This window comes from Schistocerca nitens, chromosome 8 (genome assembly GCF_023898315.1).
Source record: "Schistocerca nitens isolate TAMUIC-IGC-003100 chromosome 8, iqSchNite1.1, whole genome shotgun sequence".
Taxonomy (NCBI): domain Eukaryota; kingdom Metazoa; phylum Arthropoda; class Insecta; order Orthoptera; family Acrididae; genus Schistocerca; species Schistocerca nitens.
Genome location: NC_064621.1, coordinates 364,790,753 through 364,816,882, shown reverse-complemented (window position 1 = coordinate 364,816,882; position 26,130 = coordinate 364,790,753). Strand labels below are relative to the sequence as shown.

The window sequence follows — 26,130 nt, the reverse complement described above, 5'->3', positions numbered from 1 at the left end:
GAGGTTTGGGCCTGATTGATATGGTTTTGCAGTACTATGTTGGCGAGGGTTAAGGACTGGCGGAATCTGAAAGGACAGAGGTCATTGTGAGAGGAAGGGTGGCAGCCATAGATGGGTAATTTGAAATTAAGGCTGTTTGGCAAGATTTCATGAGCCAAGCAACAACTCAGGAAAAGTAGGGGGGCGGGGGGGGGGGGGTTGGGCTCTGGCTAGGGAGAAGGAAACTTTCCTGTATTGACGCACATTGAAGGAGTAAGCATCCACGGTGGAGGATAAAATTGTGTAAAAATATGTAAATAACATAGAAATATGCCCAAAAAGTCCGCAAAAATACACCCAAACACAAGGGGGAAAAAATCACGAAAAGAATGAAATGGATGGAGTAGGGGAAAACAAGGTGAAATCTGTGGGAGTAACCCGATAATGAAGGGAGTAGCCCGATAATGAAAGGCAAAAACCAACTGAAATTGGTGTGAGGATAAAATGTGATTAAAGAAAAATTAAATTGAAAGACTGTAATGGTTATTGCTGGTGGATAAGTGTGAAGAAGGGGGACGGCAGATGTGACTAGTTTGGGGGATTTGGCACATGCGAACTGGAATAGAGGGGTGAATGAGCAGGGGTGGGGAAGGGTTGGTAAGATGAGATACAAGTTCGTACAGCACACGCAGGTAAGGGAAATAACATGCAAAAATATGCGAGTGTGACACAGGAAGAATAATCAATTTGAAGGTATTGGATTAATGGTATTGTTGGGAGAAATGTGGGACACGAAATGACGTGCCAACAATCAGTGCGGTCTTGTAGCCGTCTGTTGTGCATGGCCAAGACAGTTGATACAGTGTGGCTTGTACACAGAGTATGCAGTGCTGTGCAGTTTGTAACATGACAAGAGAAACAAAGGACACAAGAGAAAGAGTGATGGACATTGAGTATAGTAATGCATTAGAAAATAGTAACAAAGGAAAGCAGCACTGGGTTACAGGATGGAAGAAAAGCTGTCAGTCAAAATTCAACAATGGAAAATACAAAATTTAGTGTAACAGTACTACGAAAATACTACTCCTACGACCCGTCTGCATCTTCCATCACACACAGCTGCTTGCAGTGTGGCCTCAGCAGCCAGAGACTGCAGTTATGTGTCTCTAAGTTGTGTGTGTGTGTGTGGGGGGGGCGGGGGGGGGGGGCATGAGCGCGCACGTGCTTGTGTGTATGTTCTATCTCCAACGAAGGCCTTGTTGGTTTAAAGCTCATTTTCTGACAGTCTTTTTGCTGTGCCTATCTGTGACTCAGCATCTCCGCTATATGGTGAATAGCAACTATATTTTTTGTAATATTATCAAACTGTTAATTAGTGGTTTGTATGTTACATGATAGCTTGATGTATCTGTTGTTTATATTGTGCGTCCAGCTAATAAAGCCTTGGTATGATAGATGCCTTTACTGAGAGTGTTTGTATGTCTAGTGGCAATCACAATCCACACTTAAGTGAAGAAAGATAAATTGCTTGGCTCTGAAACTCCAACTTGTATCATACTTGGAATTTAATGTTGTCAGTCTATTCTGATTGCTTCAAAACAGTGGTCTTCCTTCTTATTATCTGCTAACAGTCACGTGATAGTGGCAGGCTGATGTTAATGACCTGTTAGCTGTTTTTAATATGTTTTTGAAACTTTTACTGTGGAATATGAAAGTTAATTTTATAGACTTGTGATCTGATTAGAGTTGTGTGCCAAGCATCTCTCCAATTAACTTAATGTTGTCTCAAAAAAATATTTTTCTTTAATTTTCACTCAGTCATTTCTAAAAGTTATGTAATATCTATGAACAGCTGTGTTACTGGAAATTAATTAATTTTGCAGGAGGGGGAGGGGGTAGTTACTCAGATTGTCTTGCATCATTTTCTGTGTTTTCATATAAAGGTTTGTGTTTTTAGTAATTTGTGGCCCAGTATCCTTCTAGTCAATACCAGCTCCCTAATACATTGCAAGAAGGCAAGTGCAGGAGAAAATATTGGGTGAGTAGAATGGTGGCGATGAGGTGTGGGAGGAATGTAGCAATTTTCTGCCTGTTGCATGAGGCAAACTGGAAAGGATTTTTACATATTTACAAAAAAGTGATGAGTGCCATCTCTCATTATGTTGTATGTCAGCTATTCTGCTGAAGTATTTTACTTTTTTATTTAAGATAATCTATGCAACCAAAGATATAAAACATGAAGATTGCTTATCTTAAGACCCTTGACTTCCCAGAACAGCCTAAGGCCAGTATTAATTGAAGTCAATTTCTGGTGCCATTAGGAGCCCCTGTGAATCACACAGCACTGCTTCATTTGAAGCCTGTTAGCTGATGGATGCTATTTACTTATATTATTATTATTATTATTATTAATTGATGTCATTTATCCTTTAATTACGTGTATTAACACAACAGCAAAAATATATCACAATCTGTTTATTTCAGGCCTTGACTCATTATCAAACTAAACTGAAAATGGATTAATCAGAAAAATAAAACAGTTAACACTGGTACAGGTTATTTTTTATCATTTTATGGATAAAAATACCACTGATTGTAAGAGTATACTTACAGGTACCTTATAAAGATGGAGGTAAAATCAAAATATTGTGTGTGTGTGTGTGTGTGTGTGTGTGTGTGTGTGTGTGTACAAAAACATATCAGCTGTCTGCACTAAATGAAAGAAAATGAATATAAGTTCGTAAGAGGTAGTGTGAAAATTACATAATCAACTCTCTGTAACTGCACCATCTACATTACAAAGTTCATTTACTGACTGAGTATATAGCATAAAAAGAAGAAGATGATGAAGAGCATACTCAATATGTTACAATGCCAAAACTGCTGAAATCTCCATCCAGAGAAAAGACATATGATCAATGGGCTGACTCATTTATACGTAGAGGCAAGTAAGATATGGGTCGAGAGAGAATACGACACATATTTACAAGAATTTTGTAATCTCAGTATCGGTTATATATGCAAGAATTAAATTATGATGCACAATGAGCTCATGGTAACACGAGTAATAATAAAAATCTCAGTTATCTACCTTGAGGAATGATTTATTAGAACTTATCCCACAGTCCATGTGACACATAATAAAATTATATATGGGGTATTAATCATGCCTTTGTGAACAACTTGGAGGAACAAAGAGTATTATTCCACTGTTTAAGAGCAGACAGTAAATCACAGTCTTCAAATATTACATGATGAAACAAAATTGTGCTTTAGTGATCATACAGTTGTTATAATCACATCCAAATAACTACTGCCAGCATGGATAACTAACAATGGTTCACTGCAACAAGCCAAAACTCGTGCTAACCAAGAATACCTCCAATAACATCCACTGCGAAAAATTTAACTGGCAAAATAGGCTGAACAACTGTTTTCAAAAATTTCTGAAAATTTCAAATGCTATTCTTTGTCAAACCATTAGACAAAAGTCTACCTCAAACAGAAGTGGAGCATAGCAAAGCATGCACAACACAAATGATGCAGAGCCTCAGTTGCTGATGCATAGTTATGCAGACAATGCGGCACAAATCATTACAACTTGACAGAAGCGCTTCAGTTTTCTACTGATATTTTCTATGACACAGGTAAATGTCAAGCTCATTCCTGTGAAAATACCACCCTCTATTTGCTTCTCCATAGATGTTAAATCAGAGATTATACCTCTCAGTATTCACTAGGAACTGAAATCTTTATCTTCCTTTCTATGTCAGATTTATCCATCATTACAGTTTGCTTAAAGTTACAAGTGATTTACATAATAAAGACACAACTCCAATTAACATTTTATTTCAAAAGAAAGTGGAGATGAAAAGAGTATTATTATGTATTGTGGTACTGAATAAAATATGTTGTCAATTACAACTGAAGGCAGTTTACTTACACCACAACCTTTTGGGCTTATGCCTATCTTCAAAGTGAAAACACATTCAGTTTCATGTTTCCCCATTTAATGTTGGAGTTTACTGTACACCCCAAATGTTGAAAAAGGAGACATAAATGAAACCACTAGACATGGCAAAGTGGTACAAGTTGAATGTGTAGTAACCTGCCAGTTACTATACTTACCAACCATGGCAGACTTAAGTTGGGCAACTATGGCAAGTGTAGTGCCTCTGACATTCAAACTGTGTGCCCAGACCTACCCGAGACGGCCACCAGGTGCAGCCCAGTCACTGACCACTGTCACCAGGTCTGCATGAGCGTGCAGCACTATGCCAGCAACATCTAATGTGGATGGCATCTTTATAAGGGCCTTAAGTTGTTAAATGTGTTAGAGATGTGTAAACTATTTTCATCATATTCTTACTGATGTTGCTCAATCGGTCAATAAGTTTTATCTTTTTTACAGCTGTGGTTTCCTTGTATTCCTAGTCAGAAAAAAAAATGACAATGCCAAGAGCTGAATTTTCACGTGTTTTGGATTCAGTGGTTTTCTGCCATTCAGCTCTTCCATGGAGGCTTTTCTATGGACACCTCTGCAACAACAGCAGGTGCACACACACCCGTGTTAGAGCAGTGGTTGGCTGTGCTGACCCAGGCCAGTTGTTCATGTGCTGCTGCACTCGGGGGCTCCTTGTAAGCCTCAGGAGCCTTATGCAGACTCCACTGTTTAAGAGACCATCATTCATTCAGTCCCAGATAAGGAGGTGTGCCAACATGCCCTTCAGTTTGAGGACTCTACGTTAAGACATGATTTTTAATATTGCACAGTCATTCGAAGTATCCCATGCTGCAGGTCGCCAATTAGAGGCTTGGATTGGTGTTGTGGTTTTTGACACCATGCAGTCCGGTGTATGGAGCCCAGTGCACTGGGGGAAGAGATAGTTGCAGTACATACAGGCCAACTGAGCCAACACGGATGAAAACTATGTTGACAACAAGGACAGCAAATGCCACCTTCTTCATGCCCCTCTTATTTTGTACAGCACAAGCAGGTGGTGGGCCTCTTTCCTGTCCTCCCCCAGGAGTCATCACAGGAATCAATGGATGTCGATATTCGTACTGTTTTGTTGTTGTGTTCACCATTGTCTGCAGGCCAAAATGAACTTTTCATTGAAATGTGGGTGATGGATAAGCCATTAATTCTACAAGTCAGCAGGTGGGGCCACCATGTATCTGCTCAATTCACAAATGTATGCCAGTCTATGGTCCCCACTGTTGTTGAAAATCCACCTGTGGCACGCCGCAAGGACCAGCTGTATTCCAGGCTGGACATAAGAGTGTCCTCTTCATGCCATGGGCACAATGTCTCATTCTTCATCGGCCCTGGCCATGTCAAGTTCGAGCAGGCCTGGTCATGCCCACCTGCCCTGAAGGTTGGGGCTTCGTCAGCATCAGCATCAATGGCATGTCTACTACCTGCAGCAAGTGCACTAGGCAGGTGCTGCAACCACGGATGAAAGCCAGGTCTCCTTCACCAGAGCTTCTCCTCTACGGTCCACCACTGCCGCTGCCCATGCCGGCATCCATCGTCTTAAGACTCAGATGTCCAGATGGCTCCCACCCCTGTCACTGGAGGTGCCCTTGTCCAACACATTTTAATCTGTACTCGCAGAGCTGGGAACTTATCATGCCTTTCGCTGCAGCCCTCAGCACTGTCAAGGGTGCCCGGGACATCTCTTTAGTCACAGCATTGTGGACAGTGACACCTGGTTTGTAGGCATGGCTAACACAGTTTATAAGTCAGTTGTAAACTATGCAAAGTTGGCTAAGAGTCAATCCTTTTTCAAAATCGACTTACCCGAAGCCCACCCTCAGATTCTATTGAATGAGGCATCAGAACAGTTGCTTATAGTTAATATGTCATTAGGCCTTCATCAGTATCAACATTTTTTTATAACAACTTACGACGGTTGTCCCTCATTGCATTAACTATCTCGGTGATATTGTCGTAACAGGTGGTACCATGGAGGATTACCCATGTAATCTCTGTTCTTTGTTTGCTGTTCTACAGGTTGTGGGCCTCAAATGTAATCTTTCTATGTCTAGTTTTTTCCAGCCTTTCATTTTTTATTTGTGTTATGAAATTTCCCCAAATGGCATGCACCCCATGGAACAGCACGTCACCGCTATTATGGATTTACCCTGTCAGTCTAATCGACGAGAACTTCACGCATTCCTCGGGAAAGTAGTGTACTATCAGAAATTTATTCCCAGAGTGACTGCTGTCACCTACCCCTTGCATCTGTTGCTTTAGAAAAGTGATCCTTTTGTTTGGTCTGCAGCCTGTGAGCCTCATGTTGTGTAACTCAAGGGCAGTGTTTGCTCTGTGCTTTGTACTACAATATTTCAACCCGGCAAGCATCTGGTCCTGGTCACAGACAAGTCCCAGTACAGAATGGGGGTGGTCCTGGCCGTTCATGATTCAGATGTCTCCGAACAGCCTATTGCAGCAAAAACACTTAACTCTGCTCAGCAATGTTAGTCTCAGGTGGAAAAGAAGCTCTTGTCATTGCCTAAAAAAAAAAAAAACATGAATTCTTGTATATTGCAAAATTTCACTCAATTACTGACCAGAAACCTTTGGTCTCCCTGTTTAGCCTTCCGGCATCCTTACTGGACAAAGCCACTCATTGTCTTCAGTGTTGGGCTCTGCCCTTGTCCCAGTACAATTGTTGTTGTTGTTGTGGTCTTCAGTCCCGAGACTGGTTTGATGCAGCTCTCCATGCTACTCTATCCTGTGCAAGCTTCTTCATCTCCCAGTACCTACTGCAACCTACATCCTTCTCAATCTGCTTAGTGTATTGGTGTCCCTCTACGAATTTTACCCTCCACGCTGCACGATTTTTACCCTCCACGCTGCCCTCCAATGCTAAATTTGTGATCCCTTGATGCCTCAAAACATGTCCTACCCACCGATCCCTTCTTCTAGTCAAGTTGTGCCACAAACTTCTCTTCTCCCCAATCCTATTCAATACCTCCTCATTAGTTACGTGATCTACCCACCTTATCTTCAGCATTCTTCTGTAGCACCACATTTCGAAATCTTCTATTCTCTTCTTGTCCACACCAGTTATCGTCCATGTTTCACTTCCATACATGGCTACACTCCATACAAATACTTTCAGAAACGACTTCCTGACACTTAAATCTATACTCGATGTTAACAAATTTCTCTTCTTCAGAAACGATTTCCTTGCCATTGCCAGTCTACATTTTATATCCTCTCTACTTCGACCATCATCAGTTATTTTACTCCCTAAATAGCAAAACTACTTTACTACTTTAAGTGTCTCATTTCCTAATCTAATTCCCTCAGCATCACCCGATTTAATTTGACTACATTCCATTATCTCGTTTTGCTTTTGTTGATGTTCATCTTATATCCTCCTTTCAAGACACTGTCCATTCCGTTCAACTGCTCTTCCAAGTCTTTTGCTGTCTCTGACAGAATTACAATGTCATTGGTGAACCTCAAAGTTTTTATTTCTTCTCCATGGATTTTAATACCTACTCCGAATTTTTCTTTTGTTTCCTTTACTGCTTGCTCAATATACAGATTGAATAACATCGGGGAGAGACTACAACCCTGTCTCACTCCCTTCCCAACCACTGCTTCCCTTTCATGTCCCTCGACTCTTATAACCGCCATCTGGTTTTTGTACAAATTGTAAATAGCCTTTCGCTCCCTGTATTTTACCCCTGCCACCTTCAGAATTTGAAAGAGAGTATTCCAGTTAACATTGTCAAAAGCTTTCTCTAAGTCTACAAATGCTAGAAACGTAGGTTTGCCTTTTCTTAATCTTTCTTCTAAGATAAGTGTCCCAACATTTCTACGGAATCCAAACTGATCTTCCCCGAGGTCCGCTTCTACCAGTTTTTCCATTCATCTGTAAAGAATTCGTGTTAGTATTTTGCAGCTGTGACTTATTAAACTGATAGTTCGGTAATTTTCACATCTGTCAACACCTGCTTTCTTTGGGATTGGAATTATTATATTATCAGTAGTTCTAATGGAATGTTGTCTACTCCCGGGGCCTTGTTTCGACTCAGGTCTTTCAGTGCTCTGTCAAACTCTTCACGCAGTATCTGATCTCTCATTTCATCTTCATCTACATCCTCTTCCATTTCCATAATATTGTCCTCAAGTACTTCGCCCTTGTATAAACCCTCTATATACTCCTTCCACCTTTCTGCCTTCCCTTCTTTGCTTAGAACTGGGTTGCCATCTGAGCTCTTGATATTCATATAAGTGGTTCAACCCAGCAAGCATCTGGTCCTACAGTACAATTATGACATACATTTTCATTCCATGTCACAACATGCGAATATGGATGTTCTGGATGTTCGACCAGGAAGAACTGGTTTGTTTTCAACTGGATATGGAGGCAAGATACACGGAGATTTGTTTCCCCATTACTAGTTTCCATATTTCCTCTGTCGTGGGGCTGGTCCAGTGCTCTGGCAGGTTGTACACATGGTACAGCATGGGTGGCCCAACCGCATGCCGAGCTGAGCATCAGAAACGCTACAGAACTGTAAAGTACTTCACCATCCCCTCTCTCTTGGGTGGCATTAAGTCTCCTGTTGACAGAAGGGTTTACACCCAACATCGTAGTTCCAGCAGCTCTGCAGCAGAAGGTCCTCCCTTTCTTATGTCAGAGACACTGACAGAACACTCGCACAAAACTGTTGGCGTGCTGCCATGTGTTTTGGTCAGACATCAATTGGAGTGCGGAACACATTGTCAAGGCCTGCCACAAGTCTCCAGGTTAGCATGTGATGTCACACTTTCTTTTCTGTCCTGGCCTGTACACAGCCTTGGTAGAAAGTCCACGTTGATTTTTCTGGTCCTTCTTTTTAGACACTTTCTGATTATTGGCAGCTGACACTTTTTCTCATTTTCTGTATGTCGTTCATTGTCGATCTGCAACACAACTGTCAACACACAGGCGAAGATATAGAAGGCTTGCTGGCCCTCAGTTCATAGCACAATCTTTCAAGGCCTTTTGTACACACAATGGTATTTGCTATGTCACAGTGCCTCCCACCCATCTACAGTCGAATGGCGAGGCAGAAAGGCGAGGCAGAATGGCAAGGCAGAATGCCTTGTCCTAACATATGACACAGATGTGCAAGAATGTATAAGATTGCCTGCCTTTTTCTTAAGCTCTTATGGGATGACGCCCACTGGGGCAAAGAGTCTCACCGAACTCCTGCACAGTCATCAGTCATGGACACTGCTCAACCTCTTACTGCCAGGCAGGCATCCTCCAGCAGCTCTCCTTTTGTTGATGTTCATGCCCAGCACACCAGTCTACGGCACAGAATTTGAATGGTGCCCCTACTGGATACTGCCTGTTGTCCAAAGCCAACATATTCACCACATCTTCAGGATTCACATTGAAAATCCACTTGTGGCACGCCGCAAGGACCAGCTGTATTCCAGGCTGGACATAAGAGTGTCCTCTTCATGCCATGGGCACAATGTCTCATTCTTCATCGGCCTTGGCCATGTCAAGTTCGAGCAGGCCTGGTCATGCCCACCTGCCCTGAAGGTTGGGGCTTCGTCAGCATCAATGGCATGTCTACTACCTGCAGCAAGTGCACTAGGCAGGTGCTGCAACCACGGATGAAAGCCAGGTCTCCTTCACCAGAGCTTCTCCTCTACGGTCCACCACTGCCGCTGCCCATGCCGGCATCCATCGTCTTAAGACTCAGATGTCCAGATGGCTCCCACCCCTGTCACTGGAGGTGCCCTTGTCCAACACATTTTAATCTGTACTCGCAGAGCTGGAAACTTATCATGCCTTTCGCTGCAGCCCTCAGCACTGTCAAGGGTGCCCGGGACATCTCTTTAGTCACAGCATTGTGGACAGTGACACCTGGTTTGTTCTCCCTGCAAGGAAGGAGGATTACAGTAACCCGTGAGCTACTACACCAACCGCCCACAGCAGACATAAGTGGGGCCATAGCAGCTGGCATAGTGAGTGCCAACATTCAAAACGCACACCTGCACACTACTTGAGGCAGGAGCCAGGGGCAGCCCAGTCACCAACTACCACCACCAGGCCCACTGTGCTCACACAGCACTACAAGAACAACACCTCACATGGATAGCATCTTTATGAGGGCATGTATGGGCCATTGACCTCCATGTCTTCACTTGTTAAATGTGTTCGAGATGTGTGAACTGCTTTTATTGTATTCTTGTTGAAGTCACTCTGTGAGCCAATAAATTGTATCTCTTTTACAGCCATGTGTTTCCTTGTGTTCCTATTTAGAACAAAATGTACTACGAGTACCAGTATCCAAACCATAACTGCACATTTGTCACATAATTTATACTTTAGGATGGACTGTGAACTCCAAGACTGAATGTGGAACATGAAACTGAATGTATAATCACCTGAAGATGGGTGTAAGCCCAAAATTGCTGATGATTTAAATAACAATGAAAACAAAACATAGATTGCTACTTACCGTAAAGATGACATGTTAAGTTGCAGACAGGCACAATTAAGTGTCACTTATACATACGCTTTCGGCCACAGTCTTCATCAGAAAAAGAAACACACATGCACACATTCATTCAAACAAGCAAGCACACTTCATGCACATATGAGTGCCATCTCTGGCAGCTCGGACGACGAAGGCTGTGGCTGAAAGCTTAAGTATAAGTGTGTTTTAATTGTTTCTGACTGCAACTTGATGTGTCACCTTTACGTTAAGTAACAATGTATCTTCTCCTTACACTGTTGAAATTTCCACCTGGATTGTCCATTGTGATTTAAATAAACCACCTTCAACTGTGATTGGTAGTAGATTTTACAACGGAGTTCAACAGCTTCAATTTTGAAAAAAATACAAAAAAAAAAACACACACACAACTTATTATATTTTATTTAAAATTATTGCTAGAATTCATGTTTCTGTGGGCATTATAGAGTTCATTTCTATACAATAATATGGAATTCTATCTTGAAAAGATGAAATATGTAGAACACAGCACCCAATTTCTTGAATGTATATGTGTGACTTGCTGATTAATTTATTGGGCAATTCGTTTGGTTGATGTAAATGTTTTTAATAAGAAGTGTGAAAACTGAAGATGGGATGGAAAATGTGATGCAAATGGAGGAAGTTGTAAGTAACAAGGGAAACACTGGGATTTTTATTAAAGGAAGGGGGTGAGGAGAATAGAATACACATACAGCATAGAAGATGTTATTACTAAATGTGAAAAGGATACAAATGATCACAGGATAGTTTGTAAGTGTTTTCAATTAATCCTTCCTCATTTTCCTTTGCTTGTATGTGATTGCCACACACAGCACAAACACCTCTTTCTAGATGCCTCGTAGGGATGCCATCTGCCCGGTAATACTGTAAAAAAGAATAACAATTCAATGTACAGCTAACATAAAATGACATGCTAATAGTGGAAAAGAAACATGATTTACCAATAATATACACAAATAGAGGCTATATGCACGAAATAACAACTCTGTTGAAAACAAAGACACAGACCAGTCTCTACTCAGCAAGGTTTCATTATCTGCTATTCACTTGCCCAGTTAACATTTTTCTTGGTATTTGTATCTACATTTACATACACACTCTGCAAGCCACCATACAGTGCATGGTGGAGGGCACCATGTACCACTACTAGTCATTTTCTTTCCTGTTCCATTCACAAACAGATCAAGGGAAAAACATCCGTCTATATGCCTACATACGAGCCCTAATTTCCCTTATATTCATGGTCCTTATGCAAAATGTACGTTGGCAACAACAGCAGAATTTTTCTGCTGTCGGCATCAAATGTCAGTTCTCTAAAGTTCCACATTAGTGCCTGGCAAAAAGCATGTTGTCTTACCCTCCAAGACTCCCATTTGAGTTCACAAAAGCATATATGTGATACCTGCATGCTGATCGAACTAACCAGTAACAAATCTAGCAGCATGCTTCTGAGTTGCTTCAATGTCTTCCTTTAATTCGACCTGGTGGGGATCCCAAATGCCCGAACAGTAATCTAGAATGGGTCACACTAGCATTATACACTGCGTCTCCTTTACGGATGAGCTGCACATTCCCAAAATTCCCCCAACAAAACGAAGTCAAGCATTCACACTCCCTACTACTAACCTGACATGCTCATTCCATTTCATATTTGCAATGTTATGCCCAGATATTTAATCAATGTGATTATGCCCAGCAGCATCCTAATAATGCTGTATTTAAATGTTACATACTTGTTTTTGCTGCTCATTCAGATTAACTTCCATTTTTCTATATTTTGAGCAAGCTGCCATTCATCACACCAATTACAAATTTTGCTTAAGCCATCTTGTATATTGCTACAGTCAGTCAATGACGACACTTTCTTGTACACTACAGTGTCATCAGCAAACAGCCTTAAACTGTCGCTCACCCTTCCTTTCAGATCATTTATATAGACAGAGGAAAAGAACAGTCCTACCACATTTCCCTCGGTCTCTCCTGATGATACCCTTCTCCCTGATGAACATTTGCTATCAAGGACAATGTACTGCGTTCTATTACTGAAGAAATTTTAATCCACTCACACATCTGGGAACAAAAAACATACGGTTGATCCTTTATCAACACACTGCATTGGGCACCATCTCAAATGCTTCAGAAATTTAAAAATATGGAATCTGGCTGTTGCCCTCCACACATTGCCTGTAGAATATCAAGAGAGAAAAGGCAAGCTGAGTTATGTATGAGTGATGCTTTCTAAATCCGAGCTGATTCGTAGACAGAAGCTTTTCTGTTGAAGCATAACAGCTGCTTTCGGCCATACACGAAGTCACACACAGAATATTCATTCACTAAATACTGAAATAAATACTGGCAGAGTTTTGAAGCCAGTAGGTCAGTCTTCTGTCAGATTTTGAGGCGGATCTATGTTTGTCGTCAGTCCCTACAATGTGTAATAAACAGTATTATTTAAAATTCATCTCTCTCTCTACATCACCAACAACTTTAATCATGGCCCAATTCAATGCACTTTTAACCCATACAGACACAGACTCTGATTCATTTACTTTACGATTCCTTGTCCTGAGAACCAACGGCATTGTAGACATATAGTAAGATGAACCTCGATCTCTGTTATACACTTCACGTATCTGAAATGTACGATAAGCAATAATTTCTCTGCTGTTTAAAGTCTCCAGCCCTAAACTTGTGCACCTACTCCGCTCTTCATAGTAATAGATATATTATCAATAGCTTTATACACTGTAAGACACGAACGCCTTCTCCTCCTAAAATAACGCGGCATAACTAGTCTGTGTCGATGCTATTGTACAGAAAACTAGTACCAACTGCTTGGTTAATATATTTAGAAAGAAGTCAAATGTAGCTTCTCCTTCTCTTTGGAATTTTAATAGTGTTAATGTTAAATGGAAGCATGCTACTAGTAGATTGAAGTTTCATTTTACATATTATTTCAGACCAAAGACACAGACTAGTTATGCCGCGTTATTTTAGGAGGAGAAGGTGTTCGCACCTTACAGTGTATAAAGCTATTGATAATATATCTATTACTACGAAGAGAGGAGTAGGTGTGCAAGTTATTCTTCATGGTCCTTCAGTGTTTTGTAGATGCGTACTGAATTTTACACTTACTAATGCTGATACTAGTGCAAATGGTAATGGTTGGGTAACTGTGGCTCTAGTTCGTGGTGGTAAAGTGGAGACTGTATCAGGGCTGGAGACTTTTAACAGCCGAGAAGTTATTGCTTATCGTACATTTCAGATATGTGAAGTGTATAACAGAGATCATGGTTCATCTTACTATATGTCTACAATGCCGTTGGTTCTTAGAACAAGGAATCATCATAAAGTAAATGAATCAGAGTCTGTGTCTGTATAGGTTAAAGGTGCACTGAATTGTGCCAAAAGTAGTTGGTGATGTGACAGATTACTACAGAAACTGAAATAAAGTGTGCACTGATTTGTGCCAAGATTAAAGTTGTTGGTGATGTGACACATTACTATAGGAACTGAAATAAAGTACCTGTCCTTTCCTTGAGAAAATAAAAGAAAAATAATAAATATGCTGTTAATTTTTGGAACACAGCCTATGACCAGCTTAGAGACAGAAGTGATGACACTTTCTGCAGGACCTGACCATCATTTTGTAGGACAATGCTCAAACACGTACAGTGCAAGCTGTAACTGATTTGTTTGACTACTGGGGCTGCTAAGTGCTATACCACCTACTGCACTCCTCTGACTTAAGCCCTCATACGTTCAACTCGATTTCTAAACTGAAGGAAACACTTCATGGTGTCTGCTTCAGAACTGCTACAAATTCATTGGGTAATAGACTGCACTGCTCGAACTGTCAACACAACTGGCACTGCTAAGAGTATCCTACGACTTCCACATCACTGGCAACGGGTTATACACAATGCTGGTGACTACTTTGAAGGTCAGTAAAACTTTGAAACATGTATCTATTTTGTACGAGCTGTAAATAAATAGTTGCCACTATTAAAGTTCCAACCCTCGTATCTAATAATATCGTATATATTGAAATGTACTGATGATACGGGTAGGAATAAATAAGATTACCTGCTCTTTCATAGGTCACAACAACATAATCATAAACAATGAGTGATGCAATGTGATTTATCAAATGTTACAGCAGTCTTATATCAATATAATATTAACCCAAATGTAGTTCTATTAAATGTTCTTAAACTTCTCATGTGTTCAAAGGTACAGAAACAAGTTAATACATTAAAATTGAACAATTCACAGTGAAGACATCATTAAGAAATATAAACTAATCTAACTTTCAGACAATAAATCCAGATACACAATTTTTGCCTATATCAAACAATAATGTATTTAATTTTGTCTATCTCAATATATGGAAGGAATTCTTTTTTATTAACTAGTTTTACCATAAGTAAAGAAAGAAGTAACTGAACTGTTATTAAATTGAAGATCTCGTATTTCACTAGGAAAACATAAAAACTGCTGTGACCTTTGTATTTAAAATTTTTTGTAAATTAGTAAATTACAAGCATTTTGCCATCTGAATTGTCAACTCAATGTAAAACTTTTAATTGTAACTCATTTAAAGTCTGTTTACAATTATTAACCCATCGTAGTGTTTACTATTAAGTACTGGCAGAGTTTTGAAGCCAGCAGGTCAGTCTTCCATCAGATTTTGAGGCAAAATCTATTCTTGTCATCAGTCCCAACAATGTGATAATAAACAGTATTATTTAAAATGGTGCATACGTAAACTTGATTACTATACATATCACACATAAGGTCTGCAGATCGGAAGAACTCCAGATTATCTACAAGAATCAACTGTTGCAGGAAAGAAGAAAAGAAGACAAGAAGTATTTGCACTTCACTGCATTTACACCCCCGTGTGATGAACTACTTGCAATATTAGCTGTTGTCACAGACAGCGACAAATTCTTTTACACTTCAGCAGATACAGAAACAGTGTAACATTACAAAGTGGTGGAGGAGCTGGGCTTCGAAATAAGCCAGATTGCAGTACAGATATTAATTTCAAGTTTCAGGTGCACTGAGGATGCTCACAAAAAGGAAAGGCATGCAATATCCACGAGAAATTGATGACAACATCTGTGTGGAAGCTGCCAACGGATGGCTACACACAACCTAGTTACCGCAGTCAACCTGTAATCTGATCTGCACGCCGTAGTTTCCACACCTCGTAAAACAGAAGGTATTTGGAAACACATTTTTTTAATGCCAAAAAAGGTGCAAATGCAATAAGGTAGGTCGTTTGAAAAAAGAGTGAATAGGAAAACTATTTTATATTTGTGTATTTTGAGTGATAGAAAATTAACTTGTGTGACGGTGTAAATAGTGAAAACTGAAATAGGGAGGGAGACGAAGATAAGACAGAAAACATAGTCAATTTAACTGATAATCAATCAGAATAAGGGGATGTGAGGAGTGATACAAGTAGTGTTTGCTCTCCTTTTCATGGGTTCACTAACGTGGAAGTAACTAAGGGTGGAAATAAGATATGATAGCCAAACTTATTGAGTCAGCCACCAAACAGTGTCAAAAAGTGATCAGCAGGGTCAAAAGCTTCAGGGTCAGAAGCTTGACAAATTAAAGCTAACTTTAGAGCACCAGAATGAGGACCTTAAAGATTTTAGGAAGGAATTAAATACTGCCAAAATAGCTACAACCAATAGCACCAAATATATTGAGAATGTAGAACAAGAATTAATTGCATCTGAGAAATATTTTGATAATGAAAACCAGAAGTTTGACACTAGATTAAATTTGAGTAACAAAAGTTGGAGGAAGTTAATAAAGACCTTTTATACTAACATGTGGTGTCTGTCCTTTCAAACATTCATACAATTAATTCATCTAGATGGGCAATGCATACACCTTCTTCAGTGTGGATGAATAATTACGTACGACCTCCAGTGGAAATCTCAGAGTAGCGAGCATGGAGGAAATGGACAGGAACTGCGGATAGGTGGCACTCGGGTGGGGGTGGGGGAATGTGGATTGGCCGTTAGGTCTGCTGAGGTAGTCCACGCAGTTGCACAACACTGTGTCCCAGATGGTGCTGTGGTTAATGCACCTGCCTAGTAAGCAGGAGATCCTGGGTTCGAATCCTGGTCCGGTACGCAGTTTCGTTCATCGCTGATGATTTTGAGTAATGTCCCAATGCAGTTGACAACAGTAATCCCCCCCCCCCCAATCTTCAGTTTACACATAATCCTTCAGCTGAAGTTGACACGCAAGATAAAGATAACAAAAATTTTTATGATAAAATAAAAAAGGAGAAGAAATTTACAATTAGTTGAGTCTGAAAAACATTACAATTCTGAGATTTTAACTGTAAAGAGTAGCGTTGATACATGTGTAACTGAAGTCAGTCAGGTCTAAAAGAAAGTTAATGAAACTGACGAGAGTCTGATTACCACAGACTGTTGTTTCAATAACAGTAGTGGCTGGAACAACATCGACATAAAAATTTCCCTAGTGAGAACAAGATTCATATTGTGGATTTTATTTCAATGTAAAGATAACTTTAACAATACCATGTCTGACAAAAGTTTGTCAAAAAATTTCTGGACAGAGAAGCACTTTCCTGGGCAAATCAACACATCCAAACAGATATGACTTTCTGACAAATTCTAGTCTGAGACAAAACAGACAAAAATCAAGACAACATTTTTAAAATGGTCCATGTTTTAGGGAATGCAATGATAGTATGAAGACCTTCTGCGAAAAGAAATTACTTTGGTCTAACCTCTAGATGATTTAAAACAGGTGAACATTTAAAAAAAGTCATTTACAAAAAAAGTTCAATGGGGGTCTAGTTTATGGACTGGATAATTCTATAGAGCAATTTCATAGGTATGTTGGCAAACTGAATGTGTCCTGAGAATGGAATGATACACAGAGAGAAGAGAAAAGGGAACCTAGGCACAATCATAATGGGGGTGGCCAAGCAACCACAATGATGCCAGAAATGGAAGAAGAGACAACTATAATCATCATTATAATGACAGGGACAGGAGAATATATCCAAGGGGGGAGACACCTAGAGATAACTATAGAAGATGTGACCAAAGACAGGATAGGAAATGATCTAATGAGAGAGAACGAGAGGCAGGAAACAGACAAGAGTATGGTAACAAAAGGAGGCATGATAACAGACAACTCGAGAACAGAAGAAACAATAAGGGAAACTGGCTTCCCCTTCACAGGGAGTCTGTTGGTCTGAGACGAGTTTTGATGTAACTAGAAACATGGCTAATACAAGTAGAAGAGGTAGAGGTAATCTTAGGGGGAAAATCTTATAATAAGGATGACAGGTCATACCAGGGAAATAAAATGAACTTCAACAGAGTTGTTGGAGGAAATTTTACGTAATATAACCAGAGATAAAAGCTTGTAAACCAGATGTACACAATGAACTAGGTGCAGACATCTTGACAAATTTATTTAATAAGACACAAAGTAGTCGTGAAGTTTTGAATAATGATACCTCTGAAAATACTCAATGTGATGAATATGGTCTTAAGAATTTATTTAATGATGTAAATTTAAGGATATTTATGAAATTGTGTTAGCTGATATAAACTGTGATGAGAAGGCAAGTCATGTACTTAAGAGGGGGTAAAGTTGTTGATATTAATGATGCTTTTAATGATATTTGTGATGTGTATAAAGATGATGTTTTCGAAGTTGTTAGTGATGATGGTGATTTGTACAAGGTGTACAACTTTGCTTCCACTGTTTGCCAGTAGGTGGCGACAACGGTAAGTAGCGGTCGAAAGAAACAGATTGCAGATGTCAGGCAGTTAGCTTGGACCTCGGTCAACAGAACCTCATTCAAACATTAGTCGATTTGTGTCTGCACCATAAAGTTGTTCTTGATTAGAAAGGTCAGTTTATGAGCCTAATTCTCATCATTTGGGGGAGCTGTTACTGCTTTGTTTCAATATGATGAAAACAGCGGCTGAGTCTCATTGAATGCTCTCAAGTATGTATGGTAACGATGCTATTAGTGAAAGAACATGTGGTGAGTGGTTTCAACACTTTAAGAACAGTGATTTTAACATTGTAGACTGGCATGGTGACGATGGACACTGTGTTTCTATTACATGCTGATGATGTGGACGACGACTACATCAGTCAGGTGTTAACCAGAGCTGAGGAAGCTTGGCAGTTAGCTTGAACACGCACACTGCAGGCTCAAGAAAACCATCGGTTAAGGTATGACGGTATGACGTGAGCCACTGCCCTGTTGTCTACCAGCCTGGTGACCTCGTCTGGATCTTCACTCCTGTTCGGAAGGTTGGTCTCTCTGAGAAGCTCCTCAGGCGCTACTTTGGACCTTATAAGGTTGTAAGACAGTTGTCTGATGTTACTTATGAAGGTGAAGATTTCGACTCTGACACAAGACGACGAAAGATCAGAGGTATGGTCCACGTCCTTCGAATGAAGCCCTATAAGGATCCTGCAACCCAGGGTAAATTCGAAGCTCCAGTGACAGGCAACAAGCGGAAAGGTAACGAAGAACGTAGCGGCAAGGGAAGTTCTAAGAAGATAACCGCCAGGGCAAACATCAGTCGTCGGGAGTCTGAGAATGCAGGTCAGATGACTCGTTCCTGGACTAGGAGGACAAAACACCGAGACGCTGTTCTGTTAAGGAGGAAGCAATGTTGCAGAAGAAGCCGAGTAGCACAGTTGCCATAGTGTAGTGGTTATGATACTAGATTGTTGCATGGAGGGTCGTGAGTTCAAAACTCACATGAACTGAAATATTTTAATTTCTATTCTTGGTTCGAGTACATTCTAGAAGTATCCACAAATGGCAAGAATCATTGTACTGGAATGTTCTGTAGCTGTATATATACCGTATGTGTTCTGGGCGGAGGCAGTTCGCTCCGCACTCTTGTATGTGCAAGTGCAGAATAAACCTTCGTAAGTGAAGTTAGTGTTCGACATTCATCTACTTACACCTTCCTCTACGTGACAATATTTCACCAAAACATAAGAGGTATTACATCTACGTCTACATGATTACTCTGCAATTCACATTTAAGTGCTTGGCAGAGTTTATCGAACCACAATCATACTATCTCTCTACCATTCCACTCCCGAACAGTGCGCGGGAAAAACGAACACCTAAACCTTTCTGTCCGAGCTCTGATTTCTCTTATTTTATTTTGATGATCATTCCTACCTATGTAGGTTGGGCTCAACAAAATATTTTCGCATTCAGAAGAGAAAGTTGGTGACTGAAATTTCATAAATAGATCTCGCCGTGACGAAAAAGTCTTTGCTTTAATGACTTCCATCCCAACTCGCGCATCATATATGCCACACTCTCTCCCCTATTATGTGATAATACAAAACGAGCTGCCCTTTTTTGCACCCTATCAATGTCCTCCGTCAATCCCACCTGGTAAGGATCCCACACCGTGCAGCAATATTCTAACAGAGGACGAACGAATGTAGTGTAAGCTGTCTCTTTAGTGGACTTGTTGCATCTTCTAAGTGTCCTGCCAATGAAACGCAACCTTTGGCTCGTCTTCCCCACAATATTATCTTATGGTCTTTCCAACTGACATTGTTCATAATTTTAACACCCAGGTACTTAGTTGAATTGACAGCCTTGAGAATTGTACCATTTATCGAGTAATCGAATTCCAATGGATTTCTTTTGGAACTCATGTGGATCACCTCACACTTTTCGTTATTTAGCATCAACTGCCACCTGCCACACCAAACAGCAATCTTTTCTAAATCGCTTTGCAACTGATACTGGTCTTCGGATGACCTTACTACACGGTAAATTACAGCATCATCTGCGAACAACCTAAGAGAATTGCTCAGATTGTCACCCAGGTTATTTATATAGATCAGGAACAGCAGAGGTCCCAGGACACTTCCCTGGGGAACACCTGATATCACTTCAGTTTTACTCGATGATTTGCCGTCTATTTCTACGAACTGCGACCTTCCTGACAGGAAATCATGAATCCAGTCGCACAACTGAGACGATACCCCATAGGCCCGCAGCTTGATTAGAAGTCGCTTGTGAGGAACGGTGTCAAAAGCTTTCCGGAAATCTAGAAATACGGAATCAACTTGAGATCCCCTGTTGATAGTGGCCATTACTTCGTGCGAATAAAAAGCTAGCTCCGTTGCAAAAGAAGATGTTTTGTGAAACCATGCTGATTACGTATCAATAGATCGTTCCCTTCGAGGTGATTCATAAGGTTTGAATACAGTATATGCTCCAAAACCCTACTGCAAACCGATGTCAATGATATAGGTCTGTAGTTCGACGGATTACTCCTACTACCCTTCTTAAACAATGGTGCGACCTGCGCAGTTTTTGAATCTGTAGGTACAGATCTATCGGTGAGCGAGCGGTTGTAAATGATTGCTAAAAAAGGAGCTATTGTATCAGCATAATCTGAAAGGAACCTAATCGGTATACAATCTGGACCTGAAGACTTGCCCGTATCAAGCGATTTGAGTTGCTTCGCAACCCCTAAGGTATCTACTTCTAAGAAACTCATGCTAGCAGCGGTTCGTGTTTCAAATTCTGGAATATTCCATTCGTCTTCCCTGGTGAAAGAATTTCAGAAAACTGCGTTCAATAACTCCACTTTAGCGGCACAGTCGTTTGTAACAGTACCATCAGCACTGCGCAGCGAGGGTATTGACTGCGTCTTGCCGCTTGTGTACTTTACATACGATCAGAATTTCTTCAGATTTTCTACCAAATTTCGAGACAATGTTTCATTGTGGAACCTATTAAAGGCATCTTGCATTGAAGTCCGTGCCAAATTTCGCGCATCTGTAAATTTTAGCCAATCTTCGGGATTTCGCGTTCTTCTGAACTTCGCATGCTTTTTCGGTTGCCTCTGCAACAGCGTTCGGACCTGTTTTGTGTACCATGGGGGATCAGTTCCATCTCTTACCAATTTATGAGGTATGAATATCTCAATTGCTGTTGCTACTATGTCTTTGAATTTGAGCCACATCTCGTCTACATTTGCATAGCCAGTTCGGAAGGAATGGAGATTGTCTCTTAGGAAGGCTTCTAGTGACACTTTATCCGCTTTTTTAAATAAAATTATTTTGCGTTTGTTTCTGGTGGATTTGGAAGAAATGGTATTGAGCCTAGCTACAACGACCTTGTTATCACTAATCCCTGTATCAGTCATGATGCTCTCTATTAGCTCTGGATTGTTTGTGGCTAAGAGGTCAAGTGTGTTTTCGCAACCATTTAAAATTCGAGTGGGTTCGTGGACTAACTGCTCGAAATAATTTTCGGAGAAAGCATTTAGGACAATCTCAGAAGATGTTTTCTGCCAACCACCGGTTTTGAACAAGTATTTTTGCCAACATATCGAGGGAAGGTTGAAGTTCCCACCAACTATAGCCGTATGAGTGGGATATTTATTTGTTACGAGACTCAAATTTTCTCTGAACTGTTCAGCAACTATATCATTGGAGTCTGGGGGTCGCTAGAAGGAGCCAATTATTAACTTAGTTCGGCTGTTAAGTGTAACCTTCACCCATACCAATTCGCACGGAGTATCTACTTCGATTTCACTACAAGATAAACCACTACTGACAGACATAAACACTCCACCACCAATTCTGCCTAATCTATCTTTCCTGAGCACCATCTGAGACTTCGTAACAATTTCTGCAGAACTGATTTCAGGCTTTAGCCAGCTTTCTGTACCTATAACGATTTCAGCTTCTGTGCTTTCTATTAGCGCTTGAAGCTCAGGGACTTTCCCAGCACAACTACAACAATTTACAACTACAATTCCGACTGTTCCTTGATCCAAGCACGTCCTGTATTTGCCATGCACCCTTTGAGATTGCAGCCCACCCCGTACTTTCCCGAGGCCTTCTAACCTAAAAAGCCGCCCAGTCCACGCCACACAGCCTCCGCTACCGGTGTAGCCGCCAGCTGAGTATAGTGAACTCCTGACCTATTCAGCGGAACCCGAAACCCCATCACCCTATGGCGCAAGTCAAGGAATCTGCAGCCAACATGGTCGCAAAACCGTCTGAGCCTCTGATTCAGACCCTCCACCCGGCTCTGCACCAAAGGTCCGCAGTCGGTTCTGTCAATGATGCTGCAGATGGTGAGCTCTGCCTTCATCTCGTAAGCATGACCGGCAGCCTTCACCAAATCAGATAGCCGCTGGAATCCAGAGAGAATTTCCTCAGATCCAAAGCGACACACGTCATTAGTGCCGACATGTGCCACCACCTGCAGCTGGATAGAGATAAAATTAGTGAATTGCTTATAGATTATCGGAGCACCACTTAAATAATTTGAAAATTCAGAGGCTTCCTTTACCAGGATACAGTTTAGCTGGCTGTTTTCCAAGGAGTTCCTTGTGGGGTGGGAGAGTGGCTATGTACGTAAAAAACAGTATTCCATTTGAGTCGATAGTCGTATCACGAAACTGTGCTGAACAGATATTTGAATGTTGGGCAGGGGCAGTTGAATTTAGTAAAACTAAACTTCTAATTGTTGTTGTTTAAATGTCCCATAACTCTGAGTTCAGAGCATTTCTGCTCAAGCTAGCGACGGTTCTTGATTCACTTTGTAGGAAGTACCAGAAATTAGTAATCTGGTGTGACTTCAATATAAATTTTGTATATGATGGTGCAAGAAAAAGAATGTTGGTAGATCTCCTTAATTCCTATATCTGATGCAGATTGTGTTTTTTCCAACTAGGGTGCAGGGGACGACTAGCACAGCCATAAACATTACTTTCATTCATTCTTCATTACTAGATGGGCGTTCTGTTAGTAAAAGGGTGAATGGCGTTCCAGACCATGATGCACAAATTTTAACACTAAAAGGCTTTTGTAGTCGAACAAATGTCACATATTATTACAAACTATGTAGGAAAGTAAATCTCAACAGCAATAGAGTGTTTTTTAAACCTTGTCAAGGAAGAAGAGTAGCAGGTTGTTTATAGTGCCGATAACAAAGATGATAAATATAATGCTTTCCTCGTGCTCTTTGAGAGTTGCTTTCCATTACAATATTCTAAACAGGGTACTAGCAATAATAGGCAGCCCGGGTGGCTGACTAGTGGGATAAGGGTATCATGTAGAACAAAGTGGGAATTATATCAAAATGTTAGAAGTAGTGACAATCAAGCTACAGTAGTCTATTACAAACGGTATTGTAAGGTGCTTAAAAATGTTATTAGGAAGGCAAAGAGTGTGTGGTATGCAAATAGAATAGCTAATTCACAGGATAAAATTAAAACCACAGGGTCAGTTGTGAAGGAAGTGTCTGGTCAGCAGCACAAGGTTGACGATATAAAGTCAGTTCGCAGTAAAAATATTTCTGTTACTGATAAATCAGATATATGTACAGTATTTAACAATCATTTCCTGAGCATTGCTGGTGAATTAAACAAAAATTTAGTTTTTACAGGAATTCATATAACTTTCTTGGCAAATGCCTTTCCAAGACTGATGTCTGAAATACTCCTCTGTGATACAGGCAAAGGGGAGATTGAGCCAATAATCAAATCACTGAAGTCTAAGGACACTCATGGATATGATGGAGTGCCTAGCAGAATATTAAAGTACTGTGCTGCACATGTTAGCCCTGTATTTGTATTAGCCATATTTGTATTAGCCATATTTGTAATTTTTCCTTTAGGAATGGTCAGTTTCCTGACCTATTTCTATGGCATCAGTGTTTGCTTTTAGTTATTGAAAAGACTGGGTATGTAAGGATAATTGATCATTTTATATCACACAATTTGCTACCAAATGTACAGTTCAGCTTTAGAAGTCATTTCACAACTGAAAATGCTGTATTTTCTTTTCTCTGTAAGGTACTGGATGGGGGAAAAAGTTTTGAATGCTAGGCATATTTTTTGATTTAACTACTGTGTTTGATTGTGTTGATAACAAAATATTGTTCTAGAAGTTGGACCATTACAGAATAGGGGAGTAGCTCACAACTGGTTCACCTCTTACTTTAGCAACAGACAGCAAAAGGTCATTATTCACAATGCTGAGAATGGCTGTGATGTGGGGTACAGTCAAGTGGGGGGTGCCACAGGAATCAGTGTTGGGGCCCCTCCTGTTTCTTACTTATATAAATGATTTGCCCTGTAGTATTACAGGCAATTCTAAAATATTTCTGTTCGCTGATGACACTAGCTTGGTCGTAAAGGATGTTGTGTGCAACAATGGTCGGATTTCAAATAGTGCAGTTCATGACCTACGTTCATGGCTTGTAGAAAATAAACTAACACTAAATCACAGTAGGACTCAGTTTTTACGGTTTCTAACACACGATTCAACAAAACCTGACGTTTTGCTTTCACAGAATGGGTATATGATTAGTGAAACTGAGCAGTTCAAATTTCTAGGTGTTCAGATGGATGGTAAAATGTGGAAAGCCCACATCGAGGGCCTTGTTCAAAGACTTAATGCTGCCATTTTTACTATTTGAATTGTATCTGAAGTGAGTGATCGTTTGACACAAAAATTAGTCTACTTTGGTTATTTTCACCACTTATGTCATATGGTATTATATTTTGTGGTAGCTCCTCCCATTCTAAAAGGATATTTTTGGCTCAGAAATGGGTGGTTCGGACAATAAGTGGTGCAAGTTCATGAATCTCTTGTCGACCCCTATTCACAAGTCTGGATATTTTGACATTGGCCCCTAAATATTGATATTCCTCACTGTCATTTCTTGTTAACAATATTAGCTTATTCCCAAGTAGAAGCAGCTTTCACTCAGTTAATACTCGGCAGAAATCAAACCTGCATTTGGAACAGACTTCCATAACTCTTGCACAGAAAGGTGTGCAGGATACTGCTGCACCCATTTTCAATAAGCTACCGCTCAAATACAAAAATCTTAGCAGTAATCCACATGATTTCAAATTGAAACTGAAGAGCTTCCTCATAGGTCACTCCTCCTATCCTGCTGAGGAGTTCCTTGAAAAATTAACCTGATTCTTTTTGTATTGTTGATTGCATTTACTTAAACTTATGGATTGACTTTTTTCCAGTTCCTAAACATTTCATTTTTATCTGTTATTACTTTTATGTTGTAATTTCATGTACCGACATGTTCCATTACCTTGGAGATTTGCTCCTCAATTTGATCCTATGGAACTTGATGTGTAAATAAAATAAAAAATAAAAATCTTCTGCCTGATGAACTACTTGTAGTATTAGCTGTTGTCACAAACAGCAACAAATTCTTTTACGCTTCAGCAGATACTGAAATGGCATAACATTATACTCTCTCAAGAAAATTTATTACATCAGAACTCAATGTGTTCAAGAATTCTGCAGCAAACCGATGTTAAGGACATTAGTTTGTAATTATGTTGGCCAATTTCTTTCTTTACCCTTCTTATACACAAGAGTCAGCTGCATTTTTTTCCAATCAGTTGGGTCTTTTCATTGGGTGAGAGATTCATAATAAATGGATGCAAAGTAAGGGGCCAATGCCACAGAGTACTCTCTGTACAACAGAACTGAGATTCCATCTGGACCTGGCTACTTACTTGTTTTCAACTCTTTCAGTTGTTTCTCTATGCCATGGAT

General features: G+C 40.3%; 1 protein-coding gene across 1 annotated transcript in view; it reads right to left on the bottom strand.

Annotated features, from left to right (window-relative positions):
- The window catches only part of LOC126199171 (RING finger protein 121), a 108,859-nt gene that overhangs the window by 25,289 nt on the left and 57,440 nt on the right, over positions 1–26,130 (bottom strand). The window contains exon 6 of the mRNA XM_049935930.1: positions 11,234–11,367. Within this exon, the coding sequence (XP_049791887.1) occupies positions 11,234–11,367 (134 nt within the window). The remainder of the gene's footprint in view (positions 1–11,233; positions 11,368–26,130) is intronic.